The sequence below is a fragment of the Propithecus coquereli genome, unplaced genomic scaffold (genome assembly GCF_000956105.1).
Source record: "Propithecus coquereli isolate 6110/MARCELLA unplaced genomic scaffold, Pcoq_1.0 Scaffold10, whole genome shotgun sequence".
Lineage (NCBI taxonomy): Eukaryota > Metazoa > Chordata > Mammalia > Primates > Indriidae > Propithecus > Propithecus coquereli.
This window is the reverse complement of record NW_012133858.1, coordinates 4,410,051-4,437,651: the sequence shown is the minus strand read 5'-3', so window position 1 is coordinate 4,437,651 and position 27,601 is coordinate 4,410,051. Positions and strand designations below refer to the sequence as shown.

At 49.9% G+C, this 27,601-nt stretch overlaps 1 protein-coding gene across 1 annotated transcript in view; it reads right to left on the bottom strand.

Moving 5' to 3' along the window:
- Nucleotides 1–27,601, bottom strand: part of PDIA5 (protein disulfide isomerase family A, member 5) — an 87,883-nt gene that overhangs the window by 46,363 nt on the left and 13,919 nt on the right. The window contains exons 2-6 of the mRNA XM_012641380.1: nt 18,150–18,276; nt 15,044–15,131; nt 5,990–6,073; nt 5,690–5,735; nt 1,648–1,740 (exon numbers count right to left, since the gene is read on the bottom strand). Coding sequence (XP_012496834.1) covers nt 1,648–1,740; nt 5,690–5,735; nt 5,990–6,073; nt 15,044–15,131; nt 18,150–18,276 — 438 coding nt within the window. The remainder of the gene's footprint in view (nt 1–1,647; nt 1,741–5,689; nt 5,736–5,989; nt 6,074–15,043; nt 15,132–18,149; nt 18,277–27,601) is intronic.

Here is a 27,601-nt window from a genome sequence, read left to right as displayed (position 1 = left end):
AAAAATAAAATAAAATAAAATAAAACAGAGTTAGTAATCAAGATATTTGACCCTAACTAGGAGTGGAGAATGCAAACACTTTTAAAATTATCTTGTGGGATACCTGGAGAGAACGCCTGGTAAAAGATCTGGGAAGAAAGGGTTTCACAGAGCCCATGGCAAATTGGTTTCATATTCTGAGCAGTAACAGGTATTTCATTCAAAGATGCTTAATTACCTTCACAAATAAGGAATTTGAAGTCTACAAATGGGATCAGCAACTCAAACTTGAATTTGGAAACTTATTTTATGTGGAGATTCTATTAACAGAAAAGCAGCCACAACTCACATGTCCACATGAGAGAAAAGAGCACAAAGTGTAAGAGAGGACCACACACAGGTGCGAAGAAAGTATTTCTGCTTAATATTCCTACAGGTGCAGAAGAACAACCTTAGGAAGTTCAGGACATGACATTTGGGGCAGGGAGGCACCAGGCCACTCTCCAGAGAAGCTACAAACATGTATTTAATATTATCACAGAAGCAGCGCTCAGTTTAGGCTGCTTGTGTCCCCACAGCCGTGGGCACATGTGCCACCCTCTCCTGGCACTAGCCCCTCTTTCCTTGGCCCCACAGGCTTTTTAAAAAGGCTTTATCTTGGAGCTGACAATACCGGCACTTTCTATCCCGGAGAATGCTGACGCCCAGCCCTTAATTTGAATCACCACTGACCCACGTGGTTGGCCCACAATAATCACAGATGATCCTCCTCCAGAAAGTAAAAAAAGCATCATTTCCTTTTGGGCTAGCAAGCATTAAGAGCAGAGTCAATAATTTTAAACGAAAAGGAGAGGAGGTGGAGGAAGATAAAAGCTATGTTTTATTTTACCAAGATAAGAATGAGCATTCTCCCTCCATCTACAAAAAAGCACTGCTGGCCTCACGGATCATCTGGAATGTCACACAGAAGTCCTTGCCCATCCCATGTGAAGGCACAACTGAGCAAACAAGGCACCATACAAACACAGGTGTGCGTGGATACAGATGCACATTGAGGTCAGGTGTGCGGGCCCGCAAAGGAGGGGCAGGGATGTGTCACAACTTTTGTTAAATACTCAAGAACAAATGACGACTATAAACCAGACCCACCCTTCCACCCACCATCCTGGCCAAATCTGGAAATTGAAGCTTAAAATGGTAAATTTGTTCGAAGTTACACAACGACTCAGAATTGTAGAGACCTGACCCAGTTAGTTCTCTGGAAATCCAACCCAAATCTCTCAGATTATTCTTAAAAACAAACAACAACAAAAAATTTAAACAAACAAAAAATGCAAGGCCGATGCCAGCAACATCTGCATTACGTAACAGGGTGAGGACATTTAAATCTATGTTCGTGTAAGGAAAACCAAACATGTTAAAATAATTAAATAAGGAAAATGAAGACTGGAGAAAGTTCTCAGGCAGTCAGCCTGTGATCTCCCGTTGGCTACATCATGGAGCTGGGAAGGGGAGTCAAGCGTTAGGGTCCTGGCCTAGCTCCCCCGAGGAAAGCACATGTGGTCCTGGAATACTCCCCTTTCTCAGAGCCCTGCGCTTCTCTCCGTGGGAGGCCGTGGTACCAGGAAAGCTTCCAGGACCCATCAGAACTGATAGGGAATAAGTTACCTTTTCACTGTCAATGTGGACAACATCTTTGGCTCCAGGATCTTCCTCCCACAGTGGGGGCCCTTTTGGATCCTTCAGAAATGCCACTATGGACTGAGGAAAAAAAGAGAGAAGACAAAATGCGTTGTAGCTAGGGAAAGAGTTGGGGCGGTGTCGGGGGCAGGGATCAGGAACCTGCCCATTTCCCTGCCTGGAGACCCAGGTACACCAAGTGCCAGGCACAGGACTATATGTGGCATGCAGGCTTGGACGTGTGCTATTTCCATTGTCCTCTGACATCACCACTAAGTGCCCAAAGAATAGACCTCCACCACGCCCACCAGGCCTTTTCAATCACAGGACACCTTGCTCACTCCCAGCAGCTGATCCTTACCTAACATGCATCCTCTTGGACAAAAAAGGGGAAATCTGAGACATGAGTTGGCATATTCAAACCAGAGACACCCTAGTGCTTCTACTACCTCTTATCCACTCCAAGAAGTCGTTCTGATTCATTGACTAAGGTCTCCAGTCTTGTCCAAAAGAAATACTTCCACATTCCTGCAGCCACTAAAATTGTCAATCCCACAAGCAGATAATCACACCATTTATTACCTGCTTAGTAGTTCACAATCTAAATTGGTTTTGGAGTGGGTTATTATAAATCCTGCTTATCTTTTGCTGTGTGTGAATCGGTGCGGACCAGGCTGGGAAGCCCCAGGGCTGGGTGCTCATTGACTGGCCTGGTGCCTTGTTGCTGTACTTCTCTTCCTGAGGGCCCCCTTCTAGACTGCTCAGTGAAGATATGACAATGATCTTAAAGACAAAGGGTTTAACTGGCCTTTGGTATGCGGACAATGGGGGAGACACAAAGGGGCAGGCAAGAGGGGGCACTGTCCCTTGCTCCCCTCCCTACCTGCCATACCACACTGGTCTAGGACAGAAGCAGCATCCTCTTTCCCCTCAGTCACTCAGGGAGATGGCACTCAACATCTGTGAGAACCAGGGACAGGTCCCAGAGACCAGCCAGGCCTCCATCCTTCCAACCCTAGAGGGGAGCTCCAGGTTTCTGTGTCCCCCAGTTTCATGAAGCAAGATTCCATTACTTCTGTCAACTCTGACCAAGCTCCGGTCAGCAGATGCTGCACTGTGTGAATACTTTTTCAATCATAGAACACCTTGCTCACTCCTGGACGTGTGTTGTGTGTGTGTGTGTCAGGAAGGAGGGAGGGTGGCCCAAGGTGAGAAGAGGAAATGCCCTTTTAGTGAGGTTGTGCATTCAACCCATCCACTAGTTCCACACAGAGAGGACCTGAGTGAATGAGCCTTCTTATTTCTGGAATCTCCTATTTGGAAAGAACTATTATGGGAGAATGGGAGACAGCCAAGACTTCATAAGAATTCATTCAGGTAGCGCTTCCTGTCTGTCCAAGTGGAGTTGCGAAACGCCTCCTGGCAAAAGAACAGCCATTTCTTCCACGGCAAAAGGCAGATCCGCCCCTTCTCAGTCCCTTGTCAAAGCTTCACCATGACAACGTAAAGCAAAATGGAATTGGCAGGGCCTTCCCCAAACCCATCCTCGTCACAGGTCCAGAGCTGCCTGCCCACCTGCCCACATGAGAAAGATGCTGGCAGGCACCCACCCGCCCGGGTTTCCAGAAACACTCAGTGCAGGGTTCTGAACTGAGGATGCATAAGGGACTCCAGGAGTCTGGAAACCCCACACATGAAAACACTTACTTCATTGTGTTCCCTACCTCAGCAATGAGAAACAAAGATGGATACGGATGGAAAAAGGAAAGAAATGGCCTCTTTTAACGTAACAATTGACATCCATGCTCACAACCTTCTGTTTTTCAGATGGGGATTATCCTCATTTAACTGAAGTCCCATAGTTCTCTCCAGTTGGCCTAACTCAACAAGACCGTGGGTGGAAGAGTCTGCGGGAGCAGCGCCTGGGAGCCCACCTGGAGCAGTCCTGTTCCGGGTGCTCCGAATCCCCGGGAAATTGCCTGACATCACACCTGGCCTTCAGGATGTCTTCACAGCCACCAAGCCTTGGGAGAAGGTCATCAGAGGGTCATCTGAATCTAGGCCCTCATCACTTGCACAGTAAGGATCTGGGGGACACGTGCTGATAAGCAAAAGGCTGTTATACAGGAAGTTCCCCTCTTTGAGTTTCCTGCTCTTTGTCAATGGAGACATGCAACAAGTTCTCACTCATCTAGCCTCGGCCCTCTTTTGGGGCCATGGCACAGTCCCTGTGACCAGGCCCCTGCCTAACCGTGCAGGATGACAGCAACAGCAGCCAAAGCATGAGCCTGCAGACAGTGTGCCCACCCTGCCAGGGGCTCCTCCATCTCTCTAAAGACACGGTCCCAGGAGAAACCCTGAATGGAAAGTTAATCAGTGACTCAGGCAGGCTTTGATCTCAGCTGCTCAAGCTGAAAAGGCAGAAGCCATCGGGCAGTCAAGGAAATGTTCAGCCACCTTCCCTCTGCCCTGGAGAACTCCAAGGATTCTACCCCAGTCCCTCTCGGCCCTACGGGCTTTGAGAACCCTGGGACTAAGAATGCCCTCTCTCCGTCTAAAGCCAAAGACTTTGACACCGTACAATGCTCAGCCCACTTCTTCACCTTGTTGATGCAGAACTCACAAGAAGGTGAGAGCAAGCCAATCCCACACACCTGGTCGTTGTAAGGAGTGGGACCGAGGCCAGGATTCTGCCTCTCCCACCCAGACACTCAGCAGCATGCTGACCACCTGGGCTCCTTGCGCCTTTCCTGCCACTACAGTTCTGAGCAGCTGCTGATCCCTGATCCCAGGACAGATTCCCCAGAGGTCCTGGCTAGGTACAAGACGAACACAGCCTCCAAAAGGTAACCAAACACCCAGCCCCTCTTTCCATCATTGCATAAGCACTCCCCCATCCCACCCAAATAAATCTCGTTCCTAGGGAGCACGTGTTCTCTCTGACGACTTCAGTTCACGTTGTAACACCAAATAAGAAGGGCTGAGCAACTCTAGTTGAAAGAATTTTCAAAGTGTCTAAGTGGGTGTTAAGATGATGAGTCATCAGGCTGACTCCCTACATAAGGTAAAAGCTGTAGCAACTTAAAAAAAGAATGTTAGTGAATAAACGAGAGATGACCCGGGGAGACGGCAGAGAGACAGATGGAGAGGGACAGAGACGGGGAGAGGGCACAGACAGCTGCACAGACAGATGCAGAGATAGCAAAGAATGGAAGAGACAAAGAGAAGGAAGGACAGACGGAGAAGGGACAAACGAAGAGACAGGAGCACAGGCTCCAACCCAGTCTGAGAAACAGGAGAGTTAGAGAAAAGTTGAGTTCCGACGTGTCAGGACCAGAAGAAGCATATGGCCCCAGCGAGGCAGGGATGTCGCCTGGGCAGAAGTTGAAGACGACTGGCTGGAGGAAGAGGATGCTGAGGAGGAGGAGGGAGAGTGGAAGTGCAGCAGAAAGGCCCAGGGCTGGGGCAGCTGCTTTGTGCTAATATGGCAGCACCTGCAGGTTATAGGAGCTCACTCTGACTTTCACTGATGCTTTTCTGACTGCTTCTAAGCTGGACTGGTGGCAGGGAATACCTCAGTGACATCTGCATCTCATCTGGAACAAGCTGCACCAGCCCAAAGATGCAACCTGCCTATGTCCTATAGCCTGTGTTAACCTGGGCACTGTAAGTCCCCTCCGGCCTGGTGGTGGCCGCTGTGGACACCACCACAGAGATGAGGGCGGGCCTTTAAAGCCACAGCAAAAGGAGACCCAGCCTTTGGAGGGGAGAGGGGTGACAGCACCTGCCTCACTGGACAACTGCTGATACATTCACAGACTTATCCCAAGGTGGGGTCATCCCTGCTGTGTGAACAGTTACAAACTTTTTCAGATATTCTGCTGACATACGCTCTAGAGATCAGAATCTCTCAGGTCATTCAGAAGAGCTATTTGTGCAATCTTCCCTTCCTTCCCTCAGAGAGAACCTGCCAGACTTTGGGCGTCCATTCAGACTCCACTTCTGCTGAGAATGAGGGAGGTAAATTTACCTTAAATGTCACAGCTCGGTTATATTCGGTATGAAATGCACCGTCCCTGTCAAATGAGGAGAAAAAGGTGTTAACTTTAAGAATGGTTGTGAAGACACATACCTTTGGTTGCCTGTGGCATCTTAATAAGATTCAGCTTTTGAACATAGTTCAGGATTTTTTTTAAAGAAATAATTGTAAACACAGGAAAAAAATCATTCTGAAGTAAAATTAATCTAACTAAAAATTGCTGTTCACTGAGAATATCAATGAAAGCTTTTAGCACTTACTTGGAAATTGGAAATGCCCATGTGTACTTACTGGTAATGGAATAATTCGACCTTTTTGTCCTTTGGGCTCAGGTCAACCTTCATCTTCTTGCACAATTTTCTACTCTCTGCATCACTGAAAGACACAAATGTCGGGAAGCATTTGTTACCTGAAGTCCTCACAAAGGTGTTGACAGCAAAATCTGCTGGTGTCCTAAGAAATAAGGCAGGTAACTTGGAATTCTCAACAGCAGATGAGGACCTTACTATAGATGGGTTCTGAGAGATCTGGAGGGAGGAGAACAACAGAGAGGACATGGGCTGATCAAGACAGACAGGGACAAGCAGACAGGAGTAGACATATTATGATTTCTAAGTGACAACACAGATCCAAAGGAAGTGCCCAAAAGCTTAGGGGGTGGACAGCCCATTGTAAAAAGAAAAACGAGCTCCAATCCTGGCTGCTCTTTAGACTTACTTGGGGAAATATTAAAAATACTGATTTCTGGGCCCTCCCCAGAAGGTTAATTCAGAATTTCTCTGGGGGTGGGGCCAAACAAGATTTGTGTTTTTAAAGCTTTAATGTATGCCATCTGCTATATACCATCTGACCAAGGTAACAGGAAGACGTTCTACCGTGTTGAGGAAGTCATGAATCTGATCAGGTACTGACAAAGGCCACCAGGAGGAAGGGGAAGGCTCTGGGTAAAGAAGCCCCTTCCTGACGTCTGAGATATGACCCTCTTGCAGTTCTTCCAGCAAGCAGTGTCTCTCAGGTGCCAGTCACCACTTACAAAGCACTCGTCACAAGCTTATCTAACTCTGCTGTCCTTCCTGTTACACTCATGGGTCTCAAAATGTGCTCCCTGGACCAGCAGCATCAGCATCATCCAGGAACCTGTTAGAAACACACATTCTCAGCCCCACTGCAGACCTATGAAAGCAAAACCTCGGGGTACTTGAACAATTGTGTTGAACAAGCCTTCTAGCTCATTCTGGTATGTGCTCACGTTTGGGAATCACTGTGCTAGACCAGCATCCTTCACTGGCTCTTCCTCCTCTCCTCTACCTCCACAAGCTTTGGCCCTGTGCCCTACACCAGCCCCTCGGAGACCTTACTGCTCTCACAGCCTCCCCTTCTTCCCTGCACTCAGCCAGTCACCCCACCGCACACAGACCTGCTTGTTACTTCAGGGCCATCTCCCCAGATCAGAAAGGACTCAGTGAGGGGATCTCGGCCACCTCACACCCGCTGATCACCACTGGTCACACAGCCGGCCTCTCTGGGGGATTTTGTTCCGCCAGGTACGACAGACAGCTGACGCAAGCCCCTTCATCTCCCACCTGCTTACACACCTCACCTCCATCGACGCCCATCTGCTTCACACAGCCGTGCACCTGCCCCCCAACACACGGACTAAGTAAACCATTCGGCTCAACTCTAAAAGCAATACTCGTCAACGGACATGCAAAACTGTAGGATTTCACTTTAAATGATGCAATCTGCAATTCAAGAAGCATGTCTTACCACAGAGGTCTGAGTTGTCCCATGAGGCAGGCGGGTTCTCTGGGAGAGGGGAAGTGTCACTCTGCCCCCACCTCACCCAGGCCCAGGGGTTTCCCTCCCTACTAGTCCCAGGTGTCCAGCCATCTCTGTGGCCACTGCAGCTTCCAGCCCCAGGCCTGAGACAGTGGGGACTCAAGAAACACATGACACATTCAGAAAGCAAAGGCCAATGGCATTGCAGTGGTTCCTCCCCAAAGGTCGCAAGGGCACTTTAAGACAGGGAGAGTCTGGAGAGAAGGAATAAGCTGGCAGTGGGGAGGAAAGGCAGGGGGCCGCGGCACACATCAAAAGGCAACCCAGGGCATTTGGTCTCTGGGAAATTTCTTATCCTAAAGCCCGCTGCCATATACGCCTCTCCTGACAACGGCTATTACAGTTTGCGTCTGCCCTGCCCCACAGGGGCTCTGTGGTGAAGCTGCACTGACAGGTGGAGGGTTTGTTTGAGAACAACTGCGAATGAGGTGCCCTTTCCCTCCCTGAGTTAATTCCCCCAGAAAGAGGGCTCACCTTGGGATGTTTACAACCATTCACTTGGCACTGTCCTTGCTAGGCTTTGTTCTGCTGTCCTCAACTGTTTGTGACCATCTATGGTCCACCCACCCAACTGCAACAACAAATAGTGCTGGGGCAGGAACCAGGACTCAGACGCCCATGGCCTCCTTCGGCCCCATCCGGGCGGCTGGCAGGGCGCCCACAGGGCCTGCTCCCCGCCTCTCACACGCACACCGCAGCGCCTGCCCTGGTGGCTCAGACGCTACACAACAGCCCTGGAGGGGAAGAACTCCACGCCACGTGACTCTCTGCCATCAAGCCTGGCCGGCAGCCTCTGACTATGACTTCCATGACTTCACTTCCATGAAGCAGAGAGGATGGCAGAGCTCAGGTCATCCCAGCCCCAATCCCTGCCTGGTCCTCAGTAACCCACTCCATGGAACAGTCCCAGGCCAGGCTTAGGAGAAAGGCTCCAAACCAGCCAGCTGCCTGGTTGGCTGGTAGAACTGGACAGAGAGGCTCCCTGTCTGTTCCTCAGTGTGGCCTCCCAGGTCGGCCCAGCCTGTGGCCCACCACCCTCAATCCCGTTAAGTGACTGCCCATCTCTACCACAGAACTCCTTGTTGCAGACTGTGTAATCTTCCTTCTCAGGTTAAGTGACACTACTGAGCAGTCTCTCCTCTCCCCTTCCCCTATACAAACTCTCCTCCTTCCTATCCTGGGTGAGGACACTTCTGGCACAGATCCGAAAGCCTCGGCTACAGGCTCTGGCACCCCTAATCTCCCTTCCCTGATGTCTTCCTCTCCATGGCGCTGCCTGACATCTGCCCAACTTGTCCCCAACTGTCCCATCAGAAACATGTGCTCCGTGAAGGCAAGGTATTTCTCCAGGGTTACAGCAGCAGCTGGCACATAGTAGGCGCTCTATAAATAACCTGAATGAATGGGTGAATGAATGAAATGAATGATGCCATCTTGCTGCTCCTGGGACGAGGCTCTGCATTTCTGGCCTCTCAGGGGTCTCTATGGAGCTCCAGGAATCCTGCCAGGTGACAATTCCTGACAGTGTTCTCTCAGCTCTGCTCCCCTCCCTCCTACAATCCTGTCTCTCGGAGGGTATATAAGTGTGCGTGCACACAAGCGTATGTAGGCACATGTGCATGTACTAATTGTGCAGTGCAGACAGTAAAAGTCAGAAGAGTTCAAGAAGGGAAGAAAATTACCCAAGCTCAGGGACTTAAAAGGATCTGGGTTGATAGATTAAGTACAATTAATTGATCTACTGCCCGCCTCCCTCTCTACCTCCTTTCCCCAGCCAGTGACTGAGGCTCTAGGGAAAAAAGGAGACAAAGACAGTGAGCAGGGAAACAAGATACTTTGCTGGAATGAAGGGATGAAGAATACCGCCATGGGTCATCGCGAGTGGGCCTAGCAGTGCACAGGCCCTCCCCTGCCATTTCCCCGGCCCCCACGCTGCAGGAGCCAGCCATCCCTCTGCCCACTCACCCACTCCTCCAGCGGGTAAGGTCAAGGCCACCATCCTATCCCTCCCCACCTGGCTTGGGTCTCCTCCACGGAGAACATGGAAGTGAAGACCACATAGGCCTGTACATATTTTCCTCTCCGCCCCACACCCCATACCCAGACAGACACACAGGCATGGGCGTTCTCTTCTGAACTGGCAGTGGGGTAGCTGGCTCTACCCTGGAGTGGCTGCTGCAGATACATGGTGCCATGTTCACTAGATCTTCATGTGCAGTAATAATCACCCAAGAGATTGGTGACTTACGCTCCTAGGAGTCAGACCCAGGGATCAAAGGTCGGGGAGAGAACAGGAAGAAAGAGAAGAAACAAGGTGCTGGAGACCAAGGAAGTGGGTATCTGGGGTCTTTCACAAGTCCAGCCCAAAGACCAAACCTTCCCTAGAGGAAAGCTCCATAGCCAGCTGGAATGACAACTTCTACGTCTGGCTCTACCCTCCGCCAGCCTGTGACCTCTGGAGGACCCTTGATTTCCTGTGCTGCAAAATGCAGGAGTTGTCCACATAGGCTGAATGGAGCTTCTGATTCCTCTACAGGGTCAAGTAACATTAAAGCATCAGGACAGGCCACCTTGTGTCCTGACACATGAACCAGGAGCCAGAACCCAGGATAGAAGATGGAGACTCAAAAAAATCTGAACCCCCATCACCTCTCCCCTCCCAATTGGATCCTCGGTCAGTCAGTCCGCGTTCTTACGTCCACAGCACACCATGTTGGGCCTCCACCCAGTGCGGTGGAAAAAGACTACACTGGAAACCAGGAGGCAGGGCCTCCGCTTGTCTGGGCCATTGATGTTGTGCCCATGGCTACTCCAGTCTCTCTGGGTTCAGTCCAGTCTCCCTTTCGCCATCAAAGAAGGGATAAACCTCTTCCTCCCATCTGCCGGGTCTAATAGGGCAGGATATTGCGCAGAGGGACCTGTGATCCCCTGGGGATGGGTAGGAGAAGAAAGGCAGAAGTGCCGTCACTTCACAGACATGAAGCAAATGGGGGCCAAGGAGTGAGCAAGAAATGCTGAGAGCGAATGCGCGGTGCCAGGCCAAGGACAGCATAAAAGAACGTGGTTGGAGGACACGATTAGAGAACGGTCCTGGAAGAGCCAAACCTGGAACTTGGATAGGCCTGAATCGTCATGTAGCACTCTCTGACAAAGGGACTCTTTATGCTGGGGATCCTCCCCGATTTCACTGTTCCCCTTGGTACCTACCTCAAGAAGGTACATAACAAGGTCTGGATGATGTGGTACCGTGGATAAGAGTAACGGGAATGAGAGAAACATGTACGGTACCTCCTCTTCACTGCCTTCCCAGCCCACAGATCTAAGGCTCTGCTCCTCACAGGGACGTGTCACCCCAACAAGTGGATGGCAACATGCCAGAAGGTATCTGAAGCCACAGAATAAACATGGCACTTCTTCTGGGCATCGATTTTATCCCAAGGTAAGTGATGTTGAACGCGCTTATATATAAAGGAACAAATGCTAACTTTTAGAAGAAAACATAAGACTTTAAAATGTCATGCCTGCCCTTGCAGGCCCCCAGTCTTGCATCTGCGAAGCCATCACTGCTGCAGAGAAATCAAGCAGATGGGAGGAGAGCAGGGAAGAAAGCAAATGTGGTTAGGCAATGAGCTTAAACCCCAGGAAAAGAAGCAGCGAGAACCTGATAGCACAGCCTTGCCCCCTGTGGCGCTCAGCCTCAGGAATTAGCACACCAGGCACAGCTCCACGCTGGCTCCAGCTCAGCGGCCCAGACAGCAGCACTCCACGCCAAGGCCGAGCCCCAGTGCCAGGCCGCAGGGCACGAGGGGAATACCAACTCCCTCATACACAACCCACTTAACAGCCGGACAACCACCACCAGCCAGAGCGAGTGTGGCTGCTAAGGTCTGAGCCAGGAGGTGGAGTGAGGGGAGGGAGAGCTGACAAAACCCTGGACAGAAGCCAGACGCCCTCCAGACGCTGCACAGCAACAAGTTACAGGGCCTGGGAGCAGGGAGGAAGCCCAGGGAGAGGGGCACGCATGCTCCTGCAGGTGCACATGCAGGAGTAGGGAGGGAAGAGCCAGAAAAGTAAAAAAAAAAAAAAAAAAGGGGAAAAGAAATATCTATACAGACAGAGAGAGGAGAAAGAGGACAAAAGAAGTGGCAGGCAGGGACTCAGAGTAGGGAAAAGGCAACAGAAACCTAGTAAGGGGGGAGAAAAAAAGGGCTAGGAAGGAGAGGCCCTCAGCGGGAAGGAAAGGAGACACCCAGAATGAGGAGGGAGGGGCACAAAGAGAAAAAGACTCTCCCAAAGACTGGAAGCACATGCTACCACCATGCTTATAACATGCACACCAAGCCTGGCAGCTTCCAGCATTTTCTGAACCAGGCTATTTAGGGATGAGAATAACTTGGAAGATTCAACTCCACATTTCACAGAAGATTAAACTGCCCAGAGAGGGGCAGTGACTTGCCAAAGGCCTCCCAGCTATTTGCTTGTCAGAGCCTGGACTCAAAGCAAGGCCCCCTGACCTGCAGTCCTGCAGATTCCACTGCACCCCATACTTCTTAAGAGGCAGAGCAAAACACCTTGTGGGCTGGGGCTCACTCCCATGACCCCCATGCCCAAGGTCATCCTCACACCATAAACAGTTGTTAAATGAACAAACATATCATCTCTCTCCCTCCAGCTTCTTCCTGAGCAACCTTGCCCAGATGGACAACAATAACAGCATGATATCTCACATTTGAATTGTGTTTTCTATTCTAGAAAAAACTTTAATTTACCTGATCCTCATCACACACCTGGGAAAAGGGAGAATGTGTCCCTCTGTCCCATTTCACAGCTGAGGAAACTAACTTGTCCAAAGTCACAGGGCCATTTGGGAACAGAGCCGCCCTTCACCCCAGACCTCCTCAAAGTCCAAGGCTTTTCCCCTTTCTCCACACCCCTGCGGAGACCTCCACCCCAGCAGTGTCTTCTCTTGCCCCAGATGCTCCCTATTGCCCTCACCTGCCCTTCAAAGGGAAAAGCAGAGTGGCTTGTCCACTCCCAGCCTTCCCGGTCACCCCACCCCAAGCCCTGTCCGCATCCTGGCCGCCAAGCCTTTGTGGACAGGCCAGGAAGCGGAGCTGGAAAGGACAAGAGATGGGAGCTTCAGCAGAGCCCACTGGAAGGGAGATAAGCTCTGGCGGACCATCTGGTGCTTGACAGCAGCGGGGATAAAGACAGCAGCATGGCTCTGTGCCACCTGCTCACTCCTCCGCAGACAGCGCCAAAAAGCGCTCCCAACAGCACTGCTGGCCGTCCCTGGGAGGGTCTCATTCACAGACCCACAGATACGGATTGGACGCACTCAAGACAGAGTTGTCACCACAGGGCCCCATGGCATTAACAAGAAGGTTCTCCATGCCCTGATGATTAACAAGGCCAGTTCTGAAGTCCAGGAGCCAGAGTGGACGAGCCAGAGGGCACAGCCCCACTTGTGCCTTGGGGATCTCCTTGTCTAACAGTGGTCCGTGAGAACTGCCACCTAGGGTGGCCTGCATGGACCAGAGCCCGGAGTCCTGTCCCTTGGGCTGCTCTGGGAAGATTTAGTTCCACCTGCCTCTAATTTCAGCCTCAGACCGAGATATACCTTCTTCTAACATAATCCACTTTGGCTCCATGATCCACCTACTTATCTAAAGTATTTTAAAAGCTATTTAACATTTCAGGTTATACTTCCTCTTACAAGGATAAATTCAATAAATTGACGCAACTACATGGAACAGTCCATCCCTTCATCGTAAGGTTACTTCTTTTAAGCTCTAAGGTGCTTCCCTAGCCCAATTTTAATTTTATCACATCAAACCTCACAGGATTTTCTCTTTGACACTTATTGACTCCAGACATCATGTCTCCAAACTTTGAGTCCTGAATTCTAATCCTGGCAGTCTGTCTTCACACCCTGACCCCTGACCCCACTTTAGTTCCGGCATCCTGCCCGGATGTTCTCCAGCACGTGGGGAACTGGAGCAGGCCTTTCGCCTCCACAGGCCGTGTTCCGGGGCCTGCGCTTCAGCGAGCTGCCTTCAGGCAAAGCCAGGGCACTTTGAACACGTCGTGCTGTGTCCTCAGGCCTTTGCACCAAATTTGAACTTTACCTCCTCCGTGAAGCTTTTCTCAACCTTCTCAGGCAGAATGAGGTGACTCTCCCTCCATACACGTAGCCTCTGTTTACAGCACGTTTCACCTGGCATTCGAACCCCTTGGAATGTGTCTGCGTCCTTGCCCTCTGAGCTCCTGGAGGAGGCAGTTATTTATCTGTGTGGTCTCAAAGCACACAGTGCATGCTTGATAATGGCTGCTGAATGGACCCAGGTGGAGGCAGCAGCTAAACCACAGCTCCTCTGCCCATGTCTGCCACCTATAAGCCTCTTAACAACTCCCTACGAGAAGGCTCCATCAGCTGGGCAGAACTGTTGTCATCTTCAGATGGGGAATTCCCAAAGTGCCTTGTCCCATCTAATAGGCTTTGTCACTTTGCCAGTCACATAGAGCTCTGCTGGTAAAATGTGAGACGCAGAGAGATACATGAAGACAAGAACAATTTCAAACCAACTGCGAACTAGAATTAACCAGTGGCTAAGATCTGACCAACTGCCTAGTGAGCAATGCTTTCTGTTCAGTTGGCATCTGAATGAATCTGGAGCTACCAGGCCAGACACAGACACAGACTCACACACCCTACAGCACACACCGCTTGGCTAAGACTTGTTCTCCTGGTCTCATTCTGCTTTGTCAAAATACGAATCTCCTTTAATTCTCTTCAATCACAGGCAGTAAATCACAGGTCAACTTACAAACCAGTTGTGTCTCAAAAATTCACATGCAGAACAGCTATTTAGAACTCCGACTGAATAGGAAGAGGAATGCACTGGAGCAGACCCCATACAAGTTCACTTAACCCTCAGGGTAGCAGCAGGGCTTGTGACTCGGGCAAGAATACCTACTATACATTAAAGATGAAAAGACCTTTACAGGCTGAGCCACCTCGCAGGCCAAGGCACAGTCAGGTTGACCAGCTGACCTTTGCTCTGTGGGCAGCAGAGACGTCAGTGGTAATGTCCTGGGTGGCAGGTGAAGCTCATGGTTCCTGCTGCAGGTCTACCACAAGCAAACCCACTGGATGACTCTGAAAATTACCCTGCCTCTCTGGGCATCAAGGCCCCTTCTATAAAACAGGGAGGCCTCCTCTGCTACCCACTTCCCTCAAGGAAGACAAAATAAATCAACATAGTGAAAACACAGTGGAAAGTGAAGGCTCTAAGGAAGAAGGGAAGAAAGGTGGCTGAGGCTGGAAGTAAGGAGGAAAAGCCAGACCTCCCCTCCTCCAATCCAGAGGGGACCTCAAAGTATCACTAGGGGGATCTCTCCATCAGATCTTCTCTTCCAGAGAATTCATCAACGGACGGTTACCCGCACCACCCGCCAAAGCCCAAGCACCCCCTGCCCACCAGCCGCTGTGCCCCCAGCACGTACCCACAGTCTACCCAGCAGATGGTGCCTTGTCCTTTCACCGCCTGGGCCACAGTGGACAATAACCTGAGATGATTTTCAGCTGCTGCCTCTGTAAAAAAATAAAAAAATTAAACATCTGCACCCAGGGGTAAAGAAGGATGGAGACTGATGGAGACCAAGCCCAGAGGAGGCGGGGAAGTCTTAAGCACCAGTTAAAACACAGCCAGCTCTTCTCAGAGACCCCTGATCCCACCATCCTCGGGGGCCCTCCTTAGACATGGACCCCCCAACTCACCCCTCTCGTAAGCCACACCTCACCCGTTACTCTTCCAAGAATCTCTCAGTCAGACCCACAGTCCAATAGAATCTCTGACTCACATCTTTCTGGGACAAATTTTGAGAATTTCATAAACAAAAAATTACAATCCTGTAACTAATGTAGGGAACAATTTTGCCGATCCCATGCTCATCTGCCCTGGTGCCCACCTGGAAGCTGACAAGAGCTGGGTCCCGATCCTACCTTTACTTGTGTGGCACACACTCAGCTAGGAGCTCAGTACAACCTGGTGATAAAACGAGCTCTGTACAAGACACTTGTCTCTGATGGGCCAATGTCAAGTATACCTAAGCCACATTTCACAGCCCGTTTCCCTGGAAGCCACAGGGCAAGAGCCGGCCCTGGCAGCATCTCCAGGGTCAGCTGCAAGAACAGGGACTATGCCTTGGGGCAGGCTGGAGTGAACGCGAGAAAGGAAGAGTTTCTCACTGGGCCAAATGTCAATCCCTGTGGCTCGGGGCAAAGCACCTGGATGCAACTGTGGGAGGGCAGAGTCTTAGGGACAGAGCCTCTGTGGCCCAGATTTCAACATGGCCAGCCTGCAATGATCCACTGCAGAGGGTCTGTGGCCAGTGTTTGATACCTGTGGCTAGCAGACTCCTGAATCACCTTCTCCCAGGTGACACCTGTGAGCTCACTCAAAAGGCCTGGGCACATGCTGGTGGGGAGAGCGAGCTGCTGCCTTCTCCCGCCAAAGGCTACATGATACATCCCAAAGCCAAGCAGAAATGATGTCCGAATTATGTGCCTCCACAGATCTCCTCCTCTAGTGTGGATAATGGCAGCTGTTTGTGAATACAGAGCATGCTGAGCCTTTCACAGGAGCGAACAAAAAGCATCGTTCAGGAGACATGCACAGAGTCACTCGGAGGAGGCACTCCCAGGAAACCACAGCCCGGGCAACAAGAGGAGGGTGAGACACAGGGGGATACCATTGTCCCACCCTTCAGACTGGGCCTGGGAAGGGGGGGAGGCAGAAACAAAGCAGAGCAACACCCGGTGCCCCTCCGCCAACCCTGCCTTTCAGCAACGGAGAGAGAGGTACTGCTTGGAGGGATGCGAGGCAAAAAAATCCAGTTTCCACTCAAAAAACCCACTGAAGGTCACAAGTCTCATGCAGCGAGCATGGACAGGGAGGCGGGAAGACAAAAGAATCACCCAGGCCCCACTGCGCAGGCAGAGGCAGGATGCAGCCCGGCTAGGGGGAAGCTCCTCCGTCAATGCCTAGAGATGGTGGCTGGACACAGAAGCAGAAAAAGACAGCAAGAGAGCTCGGGCCCTGCCTCCCACCTGCAAGCCACTGATAGCAGACCCCACCTTCCCACTCTACAGCTTCCCATAATGACTTCCTGGTCTCAGCCCCTTCTGGTCTCTAAGTCCTTCTGTCACTGCAGAATCAATATGTTTCTTCCTAGCCCCTATCACAGGAAATGAGAGGCAGGGGGCTCAGGGGACCAGCTCTACCGCCTACTAGCTGGCAGGCCTCGAATGAGTCAGTTATTCTCAGCTTCAATCTCCTCATTTGTAAACTGGATGTTATCTGACAACCTGCACTGCCTCCCTCGTGGCAAAGCAGCAAATGAGACTGTATCATAAAAGCACCTTGTAGAGTCCTTATGAGATGATGAGCTTGTTACGGGATCCATCCCCGGGAAGGAATGGAGCATGTTTCTTCACTCACATCCATGCCAGCTCCAGGAGTATCAAGGGGGTGAGCCACATTTACTCAGAGTCCAATACCCCAGGCCTCAAGAGGCACACTGCTTCTCCCTTGCCTCAGTTTCTACCCCATGCCTGACAACAGAATAATGCTAGTCCCATGCTGGGCTCCCAACAACACACTTGGGAGGGTGTGCCAGACTCTCAGAAGGGGAAGGAGCAGCAGCAAGTGGCAACGAAAGCGGCCATGTGCCGGGGATGCCTGGAGGATGTACGCTTCAGGAGGGACACACGTCCAAAGCATCCATCAACCCCAAGTGCCAATGAGTGTCGAGGCTGAGCTGCCAGGGAGAGCTGTGCCCAGAACTGGCCCAGCCACTGGCTGCTGCTTCTCCAGGGCCACAGAAAACTTGGCATCCTTAGAAGCAGCAAAAAACACTTAACTCTGCTGGAACAACTTCAAGAGTCAGCCGTTCACCCTTCCCCAAGGTTGCTGCCAAGAGCCAAGCAAATCTCTCTCCATGAGCTGTGCCCTCATCAGCCTCAAGGTCAGAAGAGGCAGGCCGCTGCTCCCGCCCCCAGCAAAGCTGCTGTGTCCCAAGCTTAGAGCCACCCCAGATGCAGTCTTCCATCTGACCCCAGTGCGGGACAGATGGGCCAGGCAGGGCCAGGGCTGCCAGCCCGGGTGAGTGCCCCCAAGCCTGGGACCTATTCAGCTGGCCACAAGCCGGCTCAGCCAGTTAATCAACAGCTCTGGTGAAGCATGGCCTGGCAGGGCTCGGCCTTGTGCCTGTGCAGGAAGACAGGACGTCCGTCCCTGGCACCCACCATTGTGACCCTCTGTCCTCCTTCACACAAGGATGGCCTTTCCCTCTTGAGGTAATGAGAGGCTAGGGTTTTTCCTAACAAATACTCATAAAAAGGAACTGAAATGACCCTTGGGGATCCAAAACTGCCAGAATGCCTCTGCGTGCCTCTGCCTCTGCCTTCAGTGGAAAGCTGACAAACCAGATGTCCGCAGACCCTCCCTGAGTGGCTTCAGTCCTAAGGTCTCCCCACCTACCTCTGCCCCACCCCTTCCCTTCCATCCCATCCCCCCAATGGAGGACCCAAGCCAGGAGGGACACTCACCAGATCTGGAGTAAAGTACCAGCACATTATTCCGGGTTCTGAGAAGTTTTTTCAAGTCCTTGGGGTCAGAGATTCTCTCGATGACTGAGGAGACCTTCGAGGAGGACAGCCGAGTTGGCAGGACCACCTGGAGATCAAAGAGCCAAAGACTGTGAGCCCCAGCTTCTGGCCAGGCCTAGGGAAGAATCGATGCCCAGATGTGCTGCCTAGAGCACATTTTACTTCCGGGGATGAGGACAAACCAATACTTCTCACAGCACCACGCCTACCTCTGCACCTCTAGGGACACCTCCCAGCCAGCCCCTTCCTGGGCTCCAATTCACCCTTCCTCTCCATGTACTACTTTTTTTTTTTTTTGACACAGAGTCTTGTTCTGTCACCCTGGCTAGAGTGCAGTGGTGTCATCATAGCTCACTGCAACCTCAAACTCCTGGGCTCAAGCTATCCTCCTGCCTCAGCCTCCCAAGTGGCTGAGACTACAGGTACATGCCAGTATGCCCAGCTAATTTTTCAGTTTTTTGTAGAGATGGGGTCTCACTCTTGCTCAGGCTGGTCTCGAACTCTTGACCTCAAGTGATCCTTCTGCCTCGCCTCCCAGAGTGCTAGGATTACAGGTGTGAGCCACTGCACCCGGCCTCCATGCACATAAAGCTGTATGGACTGCATATGCATACAGTCAGCCCTCCGCATTTGCAGATTCAACCAACCGTGGATCAAAAAATATTAGGGAAAAAATACAACAATAAAACATATTGTTTTATGTTTCTATAGTGTAACAACGATTTATATAGCATTTATATTGTATTAGGTATCATAAATAATCTGCAGATGATTTAAAGTATATGGGAAGATGTACATAGGTTATAGGCAAATACTATGCTGTTTTATATACAAGACTTGAGTACCCATGAATTTTGGTATCCTGGAGGCGGTGGTCCTAGAACCAATCCCCCATGGATATCAAGAGATGTATACAAGCATTCTGCCTTGTTACCCATCAATCAAGAACCCCCTGGGAAGTCAATGTCTGCATTCTACACATTACCCCAAACACTACACACTAGGACAACATGAAAACTCCATCACACCCAGAAGCACCGAAGCATAAAATACACAGAGAAATAAAATCATCCCTTAACTTTTAGGATGGGAATGGATGCATGAGAGGTTTTTAACTTTTCTCACTCAGCCAAGTGATCTCAGAAGGCCACACAACAACAAATGAGCCAATTCTCCTGAGAAACCCTGGAGAACTTTAGGAACGAGAGGTACCAGGCTCCTCTGCAGGCACAATGAAGAGCCGGCTGAAAGCAATGGGTAAGGGGAGGTGGTTAAAAGTCTGAATAAGCAGCAGACACAAAGCAGATCCCCTTGTCCAGCCCGCACAGCTGGGTAACAGCCCCTTATCCACCAGGCACAAAACAAGTGGGTTACTATATGGAGAGAATGAATGAGAAGAGTCCCACTGGAAGACACCAGAGGGAGGAAAGGCAGCCCTCAGAGAAAACAAGGAGATTAAAGGAAAGTCTACACAACTGAACCTTTGAGACCACCCATTCCCCCAAGCTCCCACCCCTCGGTATCTCCTTCCCTTTTCCAGAATGCTGCCTGCCGGTCCTGTTCCTCAGGCAAGAAATTAGAGAATTTTCTCTGGGGAGACAGGAGCACAAGGAAACAATCTAAAGACAGTGATTTGGAGATTCTCCAATGAAACAACTGAGTATCTGTTCAAATCTCCACTGTGAGGCTCTCCCAGTAAACAAGCACCTTCTACTCTCTCCTCACACTCACAGAGCCTCTGATCCACATGTTAGTGCCACCAATCCACACGCTAGTACCTTGCTCTTCAATGCAGACAGCTAACCAAGGTTCACCAGATATCTTCTGTCTCAACACAAAAGACAGAAACCAAAACAAACCAATGGAAAGATGAAACTCAGAAGAAGAAAATAAAAAGTACAGAAGAAAACAACAAAATTATAACTGTTCTCAGAGAAAAAAATGGTGCACCCATAAAATAAGAATAGAATGCTATGAAAAAGGAATAGTCAAAGGGAATCAGGAAAAACTCTCAGAAAGTAAAACTATCACAGAAATAATTATGGTTGGAAGTAGAGTTGAAAAAAATCTAGAAAATAAAACAGAAAGATCAGGAAATAAACAGGGACATGAGATAAGAAAAATAAGAGAATGGACCCATTAGGTGCAAGAACCAAATTAAAGGAACTCCAGAAAAAAAAAAATACAGAGGAAAAGAAATTATCGAAAATTCAAGAAAATGTCCCAGAACTGAAGGATGTGAGTCTCCAGTTGAGAAGGCCCAGCATCATGAATAAAAAAACAGTCTCACCAAAGCATATCACTGAAAACTTTCAGAACGTTGTTGACAAAGAGGAGTTTCTAAAAATTTCAAAGAGAAAAAAACACCACATACAAAAGATTAGGAATCAGAACTGGCATAAGACTGCTCATCAGCACACCAAAAACCAATGAAGCATCCTCTAGGAATGTGATTTCCAACTGGAATTCTATAACCAGCCAAACTATCCATCAATTGTGAGAACAGATTTACTCAAACAGACTAAAGATATCAGATGTGCAAAATTTACCACCAACACACCCTTTCTCAGGAAGTACTGGAACCCATGTTCCACAAAAACAAGAAGTAAAGGAAGAATGAGAGAGAGATGGAAGCTAGGAAACAAAGGATCCAACAGAAGGAGGAGGCAAGGAGAATGACCACACTGATGGTGAAAAGAAGTCCCAGGACAGCAATTAGTCAGCAGCCTTCAGAGCAACCAGACCAGGATAGAGCAAGAACAGAGCTGGAACAGAGGAATGTGGTCAATAAAAAGAGGCAACTGTAGGTTATTTGATACGATCGGCTTGATCATACTGAGAGAAGTTTTAATTTTTGCCAGAAAAAATTTAAAAAGAAATAATCTGACCAGAGTTACACAGCTAATAAATAAAGCCAGGATCTAAATCCCAGTCTGTCAAATTTGACCCCACGCCTTCTCACCTCACTGTCTCTTTGCAGCCAGAAATCGTGAGTTCAGTCTGAGCTCTACCACTCAATAGCGAAGATGCCTAGGCAACGTCACCCAGCTTTTTAGAGGCTTAGTGACTCACGTCTGACATGGAGATAATAATACCTCCCTCACGGGACTGCTGTGAGGACAAAATGGGATCACTTATTGAAAGTGCTTTATAAATCATAAAGCACTGTGATAGTCATCAGTTACCATAATATAGAACACAAATTTCCATCTCAGCAGAGTATAAGACTGAAACATGACCATATTCCAGTGTTTCTAAATATAATCTGCCACTGGATTCAAAGCTTCCTTCTTCCCAGAGTAAAGCCACCCAGGAGAAAGCCGAGGACTTATTTCTCCTTCATTCCACCCTCCCAGAGCTGCGTGCAACACCTGGGGACACGCTGCCCTTACGCAGGCCACCTTAAGCGCTCACCAAAACATTCATCCTGCTATGCCCAGGGAGCAAGGGACTTCAGACTAAAAAGTCCACAGCTCAATGCACACAATTAAAGGGGAAGAAGAAAAAAAAAAAGAATCCATTAGAAAAACACATTGACTTAATGCTGTTTTCAATCCTCAGATAATCTGGCCAGTCAAGAACAACTGCCCTTGCCCAGTGCCTCAGGACTGTGACCTACAGACCAGCAACTCCTGAGACTGGCAGGCCCCTGCACTTTGGAACTCAGGAGAAGGAAAAGGGAAGAGAGAAGGGAAGGTGAGTGAGCACTCACCTGCCCCGCCAGCTGAGCCCCAGCAACAGCAAAGTGCCTACAAGAAAAACCACAGAGCCCGAAGCTGATAGCATACCCTCAGCTTCCTTCCTACAAAACCCAGTCAATCCCTCAGGTCATCTAACCACAGGCCACCTGAGATTAAACAAACCAGTTTCCAGCCAGCCGCCAAAGCCTCTGACCCAGTATTTAGCGTCACACAGTAGAGAATGTAAGCGGAGCCAGAAATGCACTGAACTGAGCGTATTTACTTTGCCTGAAAACCATCATCAGGAGTGAAGCTGGGGTATAGACTGGGCACCTCCAGCCAGCCTGGTTTCGAAGCCTTATGAAGGGTCTGTCTCCTCCTACCCTCACCCCCACCCCTGAGATTAAGAGCTCCAGAGGGCAGGGTACAGCACCGGGCCTGGCCCATCGAATGCCCTCAGGAAATGTTTGTCCAGCATAAAAAACATGACAAATCTCACTTGTTAACAGCACTCCTGACCTTCACAGAGGTCATCCACTACCAGCATGTTGTGGGGTGAGTCCACAGCAGCTTGCGGGGGCCCCGGAAAAGACCATGAAACCAGACTGACCACAGTGCGATGAGGGTCTGGGTTGGAGTGCGACAGAAGGCAGCAGGGCGGGGGCTTGAAAGCCTGGCTCAAAGACCTGGCCTGGTGCACGGAGCAAGTGAGAAGCATCACTGATAGGTTACCAGGGGAAGGAAGGGATGAACCACAGCACTGAAGAGACTCATCTGGCCATGACCTCAGAGCGGGCAGCAGCCAGGGAGGCTGGAGATGGAGGGCCCAGCTGTGTGGCTGCCTCGGTGGAGAGAAACAGGTCAAAGCAAAAGCCTCCAAGGGAAAAACAACAAAACTCATGACTGTTGATGGGTAAGCAAGGAAGAGATAGTCTAAATAAATAGTCTAAAGTCATTCCCAGGATTCTGGGCCGGGAGAATGGAACATCAGCCGGAGATGGAACAATGGAAAGTAGAGGAGGCTTTTCCCTTATGATGGGGAAGATGACAAGGGGCTCAGGTTTTGGACATGTAGACAATAAGGCATCAAATACAGGCATCCTCCAGGCTGTAGGGTGAGCCACGATGTAAGTAAAGTCTCCACCGGCCAGGATCAGAGGGAGAAGACAAGGAACACCTCAGTCACAGAGGAGGAAGGACCAGGAGGGAGATGGGGAGGGCTGGGTCAGCACGGATAGGCAGGAGAAGCTTACAGAGAAAAGTGGGTGATCCACAGGCAGGCCAAGTGGGGAGAGGCTGGAAAAGGACCCAGGAACATCTGAGAACGTCAGTGGTGGGGAGTGGGCAGCAGTTGGCAGCCAGGCTGCCAGGAAGAGAAAGTATACCCAGCGCAGGAGCTGGGGTGACACAGGAGGAGCAGCGTCAGGAGAAGGATGGGTTATCTCCACTGAAGACGGGGGCATGAGGGCGTTTGCGGGCACAGGAGAAGCAGGATTTGCCTAGAGATACAAGCTCTGAAGATCTGAGAGGGAGAGAGGAATAATCGGGAGAGGTGGACCTAAGGAGAGACCAGGGAGAGAAGACCCACAGAGCTAAGATGCTAACGAGGCTTCTGAGAAGGGGGAAGAATGAGAGGCCCCTCTGTGTCTGGTCACACACAGACAGACCCTCACCTAGCGGGAACCACAGAGGCAGCCCAGGGGAGGCCCTTCTCCACTCCCCTTAAGCCCAAGGGGACTGTCTCCAGCCACTTAACATTCTCCTTTCTCCTCCCCTTCAGTCTATTTTAACCTTTCCAACAAGCATGCTCCTTCCTTGCCTTCAGATGCAGCCCCAGTGAGCCTGGGAGGGCCTCACCAGGAGCCTTCCTGCAAACTTCATAAGTCACAACCCATAAACCTTGATAACAACAATAACTACAGCAACAATAACAATGTTAATGATGCACGAACTATCAGCTCCTTTGTCAAGCCCTGGGGGGGGGGGGGGAAGGGCAGGGTTTCAGAAGAGTTTCCAAAGCCAGCAACGGTTCCAAGCCAGCCATAGTATTGTTCCTGGGCTTGGCAGGCTCTTGACATTCTAAGTCAATCGCTTCAGAGGTAGAGAAGAGGAAAAAAGATCCCCTTTGTTCACCATGCAAACTCCTTCTGACCTTCTCCAATAATTGCTTTCTTTCTGCTCACCAATGCTCAGCTTTAACAGTATTTACAGCAGCGCTGAGCGGCCCCCACTGGCTGGGGTGAGATCCATAAAACATTTCCCTGGTGGAGGGCAGAACGCTGCTGGGAAGCACGGCGTCTCCTTCTCTGCTGCTGGGAAATAGAGGTCTCCAAAGCCGGGCCCTGCCTGCATCTGCAAATCAGCAACCTCGCCCCCAACAGCACCAGTCCCCTTCCTCCCTTGAGTACAGGCTTTCTTCAGAGCCCAAAGTGTAGGCACAGAAGTCCTCACTTCTACCCTCTGCCACGGCGATGGGATGGAGACTGAGTTCAGACACCCTACAGTGCTCCTGTAACAGGTGTCTGCCCCTATCAGGGCCTGCCAGACATACAACCATCCTGCTTAGAAACCCGCTCTCTCCTCCTCCCTCTGCAGCCTTCCAGACACCACAGAGAGAGCACTGGCTTTGGAGACATACAGACCCGAGGTAAACCCAGGTGCCACCACGTACAGCAAGATGCCCTCAGGCCTGTTACTAGAACTCTGAGCATCACCTCCCCACCCGTAAGGTGGAGAGGAGAATACTGATCGATGCCTACCTTGCAGGGTTCGCTCAGGATTGAAGGGGGGCAGAGGCTGGTACACAAAGAACAAAAGTACATAATAATTGTAATGAGCTTTATTAGTGAGACAACCACAACTGGTGCAAGGGGGACCACCTCTTCCTCTCCAGGGCCCTATCTGCAATCAGGCAGCACAGCAGGGCCAGGCAGGAAGGAGTGCACACGTACACACACTCAGCACCAGAAAACCTGGAATCACCCCCCAGCTGCACAGTGACCCAGACCAAGAGGTCACACAGCACATTTAGAGCGTGCTTCCCAGGTTTCATGCCCTTCAACTACGTTTACCCCTCGCAATACCCCAGTGGGTAGATACTCACTCATCCTACAGATGAAGAAACTGAGGTTCAGGGAGGTTAAATTACTTAGGAAGGTCACACAATAGGTAAGTAGCAGGTCTCCCAACTCCTGGCCAGAGGAGGCCTGCTTCCCTTAACCCTACAAGCTCCCTGTACTGCTGCAACAGACGGGACAGCCCAAGCAGAAAAAGACCACCTCCCTCCTAGGCAGGGCCAGTCTGTGCAACCAGGAGAAGACTCCATCTCCCAGAATCCCAGGGCAAGGAGGGTCCCCAGCAGGGATTATACTAACCCTCTGCATTCTGCAAGCCCAGAGGATCCTAGAGTCTGCCAGGGTTTTCAAGGTCAAGAGCACAAAGACCCTAAACGTGACAGTTAAGCCAGGTCTGTTCCCAGGCAGAGACTGTGTACAGGAGTGTGTGCTCCTTCCCACCTGGCTCTGGCCCCTCCTGCCCCACTCCCCACGTGCTAACACAACACACACAAACCCCTCTCTTCACTTAACCTCGATTAATGATGCTGGTCCCCGACCACCACACCGCCAGGCCACAGAGCCCTACAACACTGGAAAACAAGCAGGGAGAACAGTCCTCACCTCATCACACCTCTGCTTAAAAAAGCTCCTTGTCTCCAGGGCGCATGCCAGCATGCTCGTATTCTCTGTAACTGGCAAAGCCGTCTGTTTTGCAGATTTACTAGTCAAAGCTGATCGTCAAGCCAGAGATATTCAATTACGTAAAAGTGGCTTGCTAAAGGTGGAAGATCTGGGGACAGAAGTTTAACATTTAAGAAAAAGGGTGGAGGTGGAACTTGACCTTTTTTGCTCTGTCACCTGAAAAAAGATACCGTTCTTATGTTGGGAGCTGTGAATAAACTGGTTTAATTTAGTTTAACCCGCATTTTCCTCAAAATAGTTTTGAAATGTCAGAATGGAAAAGACTCTTAAGAAGCTGGTGGTAAAGGGACTCACCACAAAGGTTAAGAACAGATGAGGGCCTGAACCCAAGGTCAGAGAACCTGAGCTGACTGAGAATTCAGAGCTCAAGGTTCGGTGGAAAGAGCACTGTGCTTGAAGTCAGAAACCTGAGTTTTGTGCTGACTTTGATAGTTAACGGCTGTGTGACCCTGGACAAGTCATCTCTCCTTCTCCAAGTCTATCTCTTGCTCTGTAAAATGGAGCAGCTGAGAGTGATTTCCAAAGTCCTTTCCCATAGCGACATCCTATTCTTGTGACCATGACCAGAGAAGCACTGTAAGGTAATTACAACATGTGAAGAAACCGCTGAGTTTTCCTGGGCATGTGGCCACCCACAATAAAAGTCACACCTCTCACCTTGCAGCAAGTGTGGCCATGTAGCTAAATTCCAGTGCCTGGAATGTAAGCATAAGCATTATGCGGCAACTTTTAGGAACCGTCCCTGACATCTGGCAAGAGTCTTCTTAGTCCTCTCCTCATTCCTGCCAGCTGGAATTTGGACAAGATGGATGGAACTCAAGCAGCCACCTTGAGACAATGAGGAGGAAAGACTTATTAAAGATATGGAGATAAGACAAAAGGCACTTGGTTCCCTGACACCACAGAGGGATATAGTGGCCCTGGAATATCCCTCTCCAGGCTTCTACATGAGTGAAATAAACAATCTTTTTAAGACACTATCATCTGGGTCTTCTGGCACACATATAAATAGATTTTGAGTATGTACTGGAATAAAAGCTTTAACTAGAAAAAAATATTAACAGCTATTCCACTTGGGATATTTCAAAGTGCCTAAAGTACACAATCATACATTATACTTTAGATAAATTATTTATAAGGAAAGAGACAGAGAGACTGTTAAGGGACTGATGTATCCTGTGTTCTTCCTAATAACCAAAATTTTCACTGTGCCTGTTCTTATGAGGCATTTTGGTCACCCACTGACAGCTACCCACACACGAAAGAAGAATTAGCTGGGAACTCCCCAGTTTCCCTACCCCAGCCCTTTTCTACTAAGGGGGCCACTATAAGAGACCAAAAGGCCAAGACATTTCATGCAATTCACAGGTTTGAGTTGGGCTGGTTGGTTTCCCCTATACAGAAATCGTCTCAGAATTCCTCACACGCCATCTCCAGCCTCCAGGTAGCCCTCCACAGCCAAGGACTCAAAATTTCCTGAGACTGCTCAAGTCAGCTGGAGCAGAAGGTTGTGGGAACTCAGTATGTTAATATGCAGAAGTCCATGTCCTATGTCCCACCCATTTCATCTCGGATAACTCTAGTCATTAGAAAGTTTAAATTCCTCCCCCTCCCACTATCACACTATAAAGCCTATCACACTATAAAGACAAAAAACACATCCCCTCTTAAGATTCTCTAGATGAAATATCCCAGTCCTCACATGTGACCTCAAATCCCTCACTGCCCTGAACAATCTTCCCTAGATACAGCCACCTCAGTGATTCTCACAGCTCATCCTGATGCCGGGGAGTAGGGTGTGACAGCTTGAAAAGAGTAATATGCTATGTTACACCACAATTTCTTTTTTAGAAATAAATATCTATGCTTTCATAATTCAAAATACAGGAAATTAATCTCAACACAAATCTCCACTGGTGGGACACAGTTTCTAAATAAAAAAGGTTGAGAAACA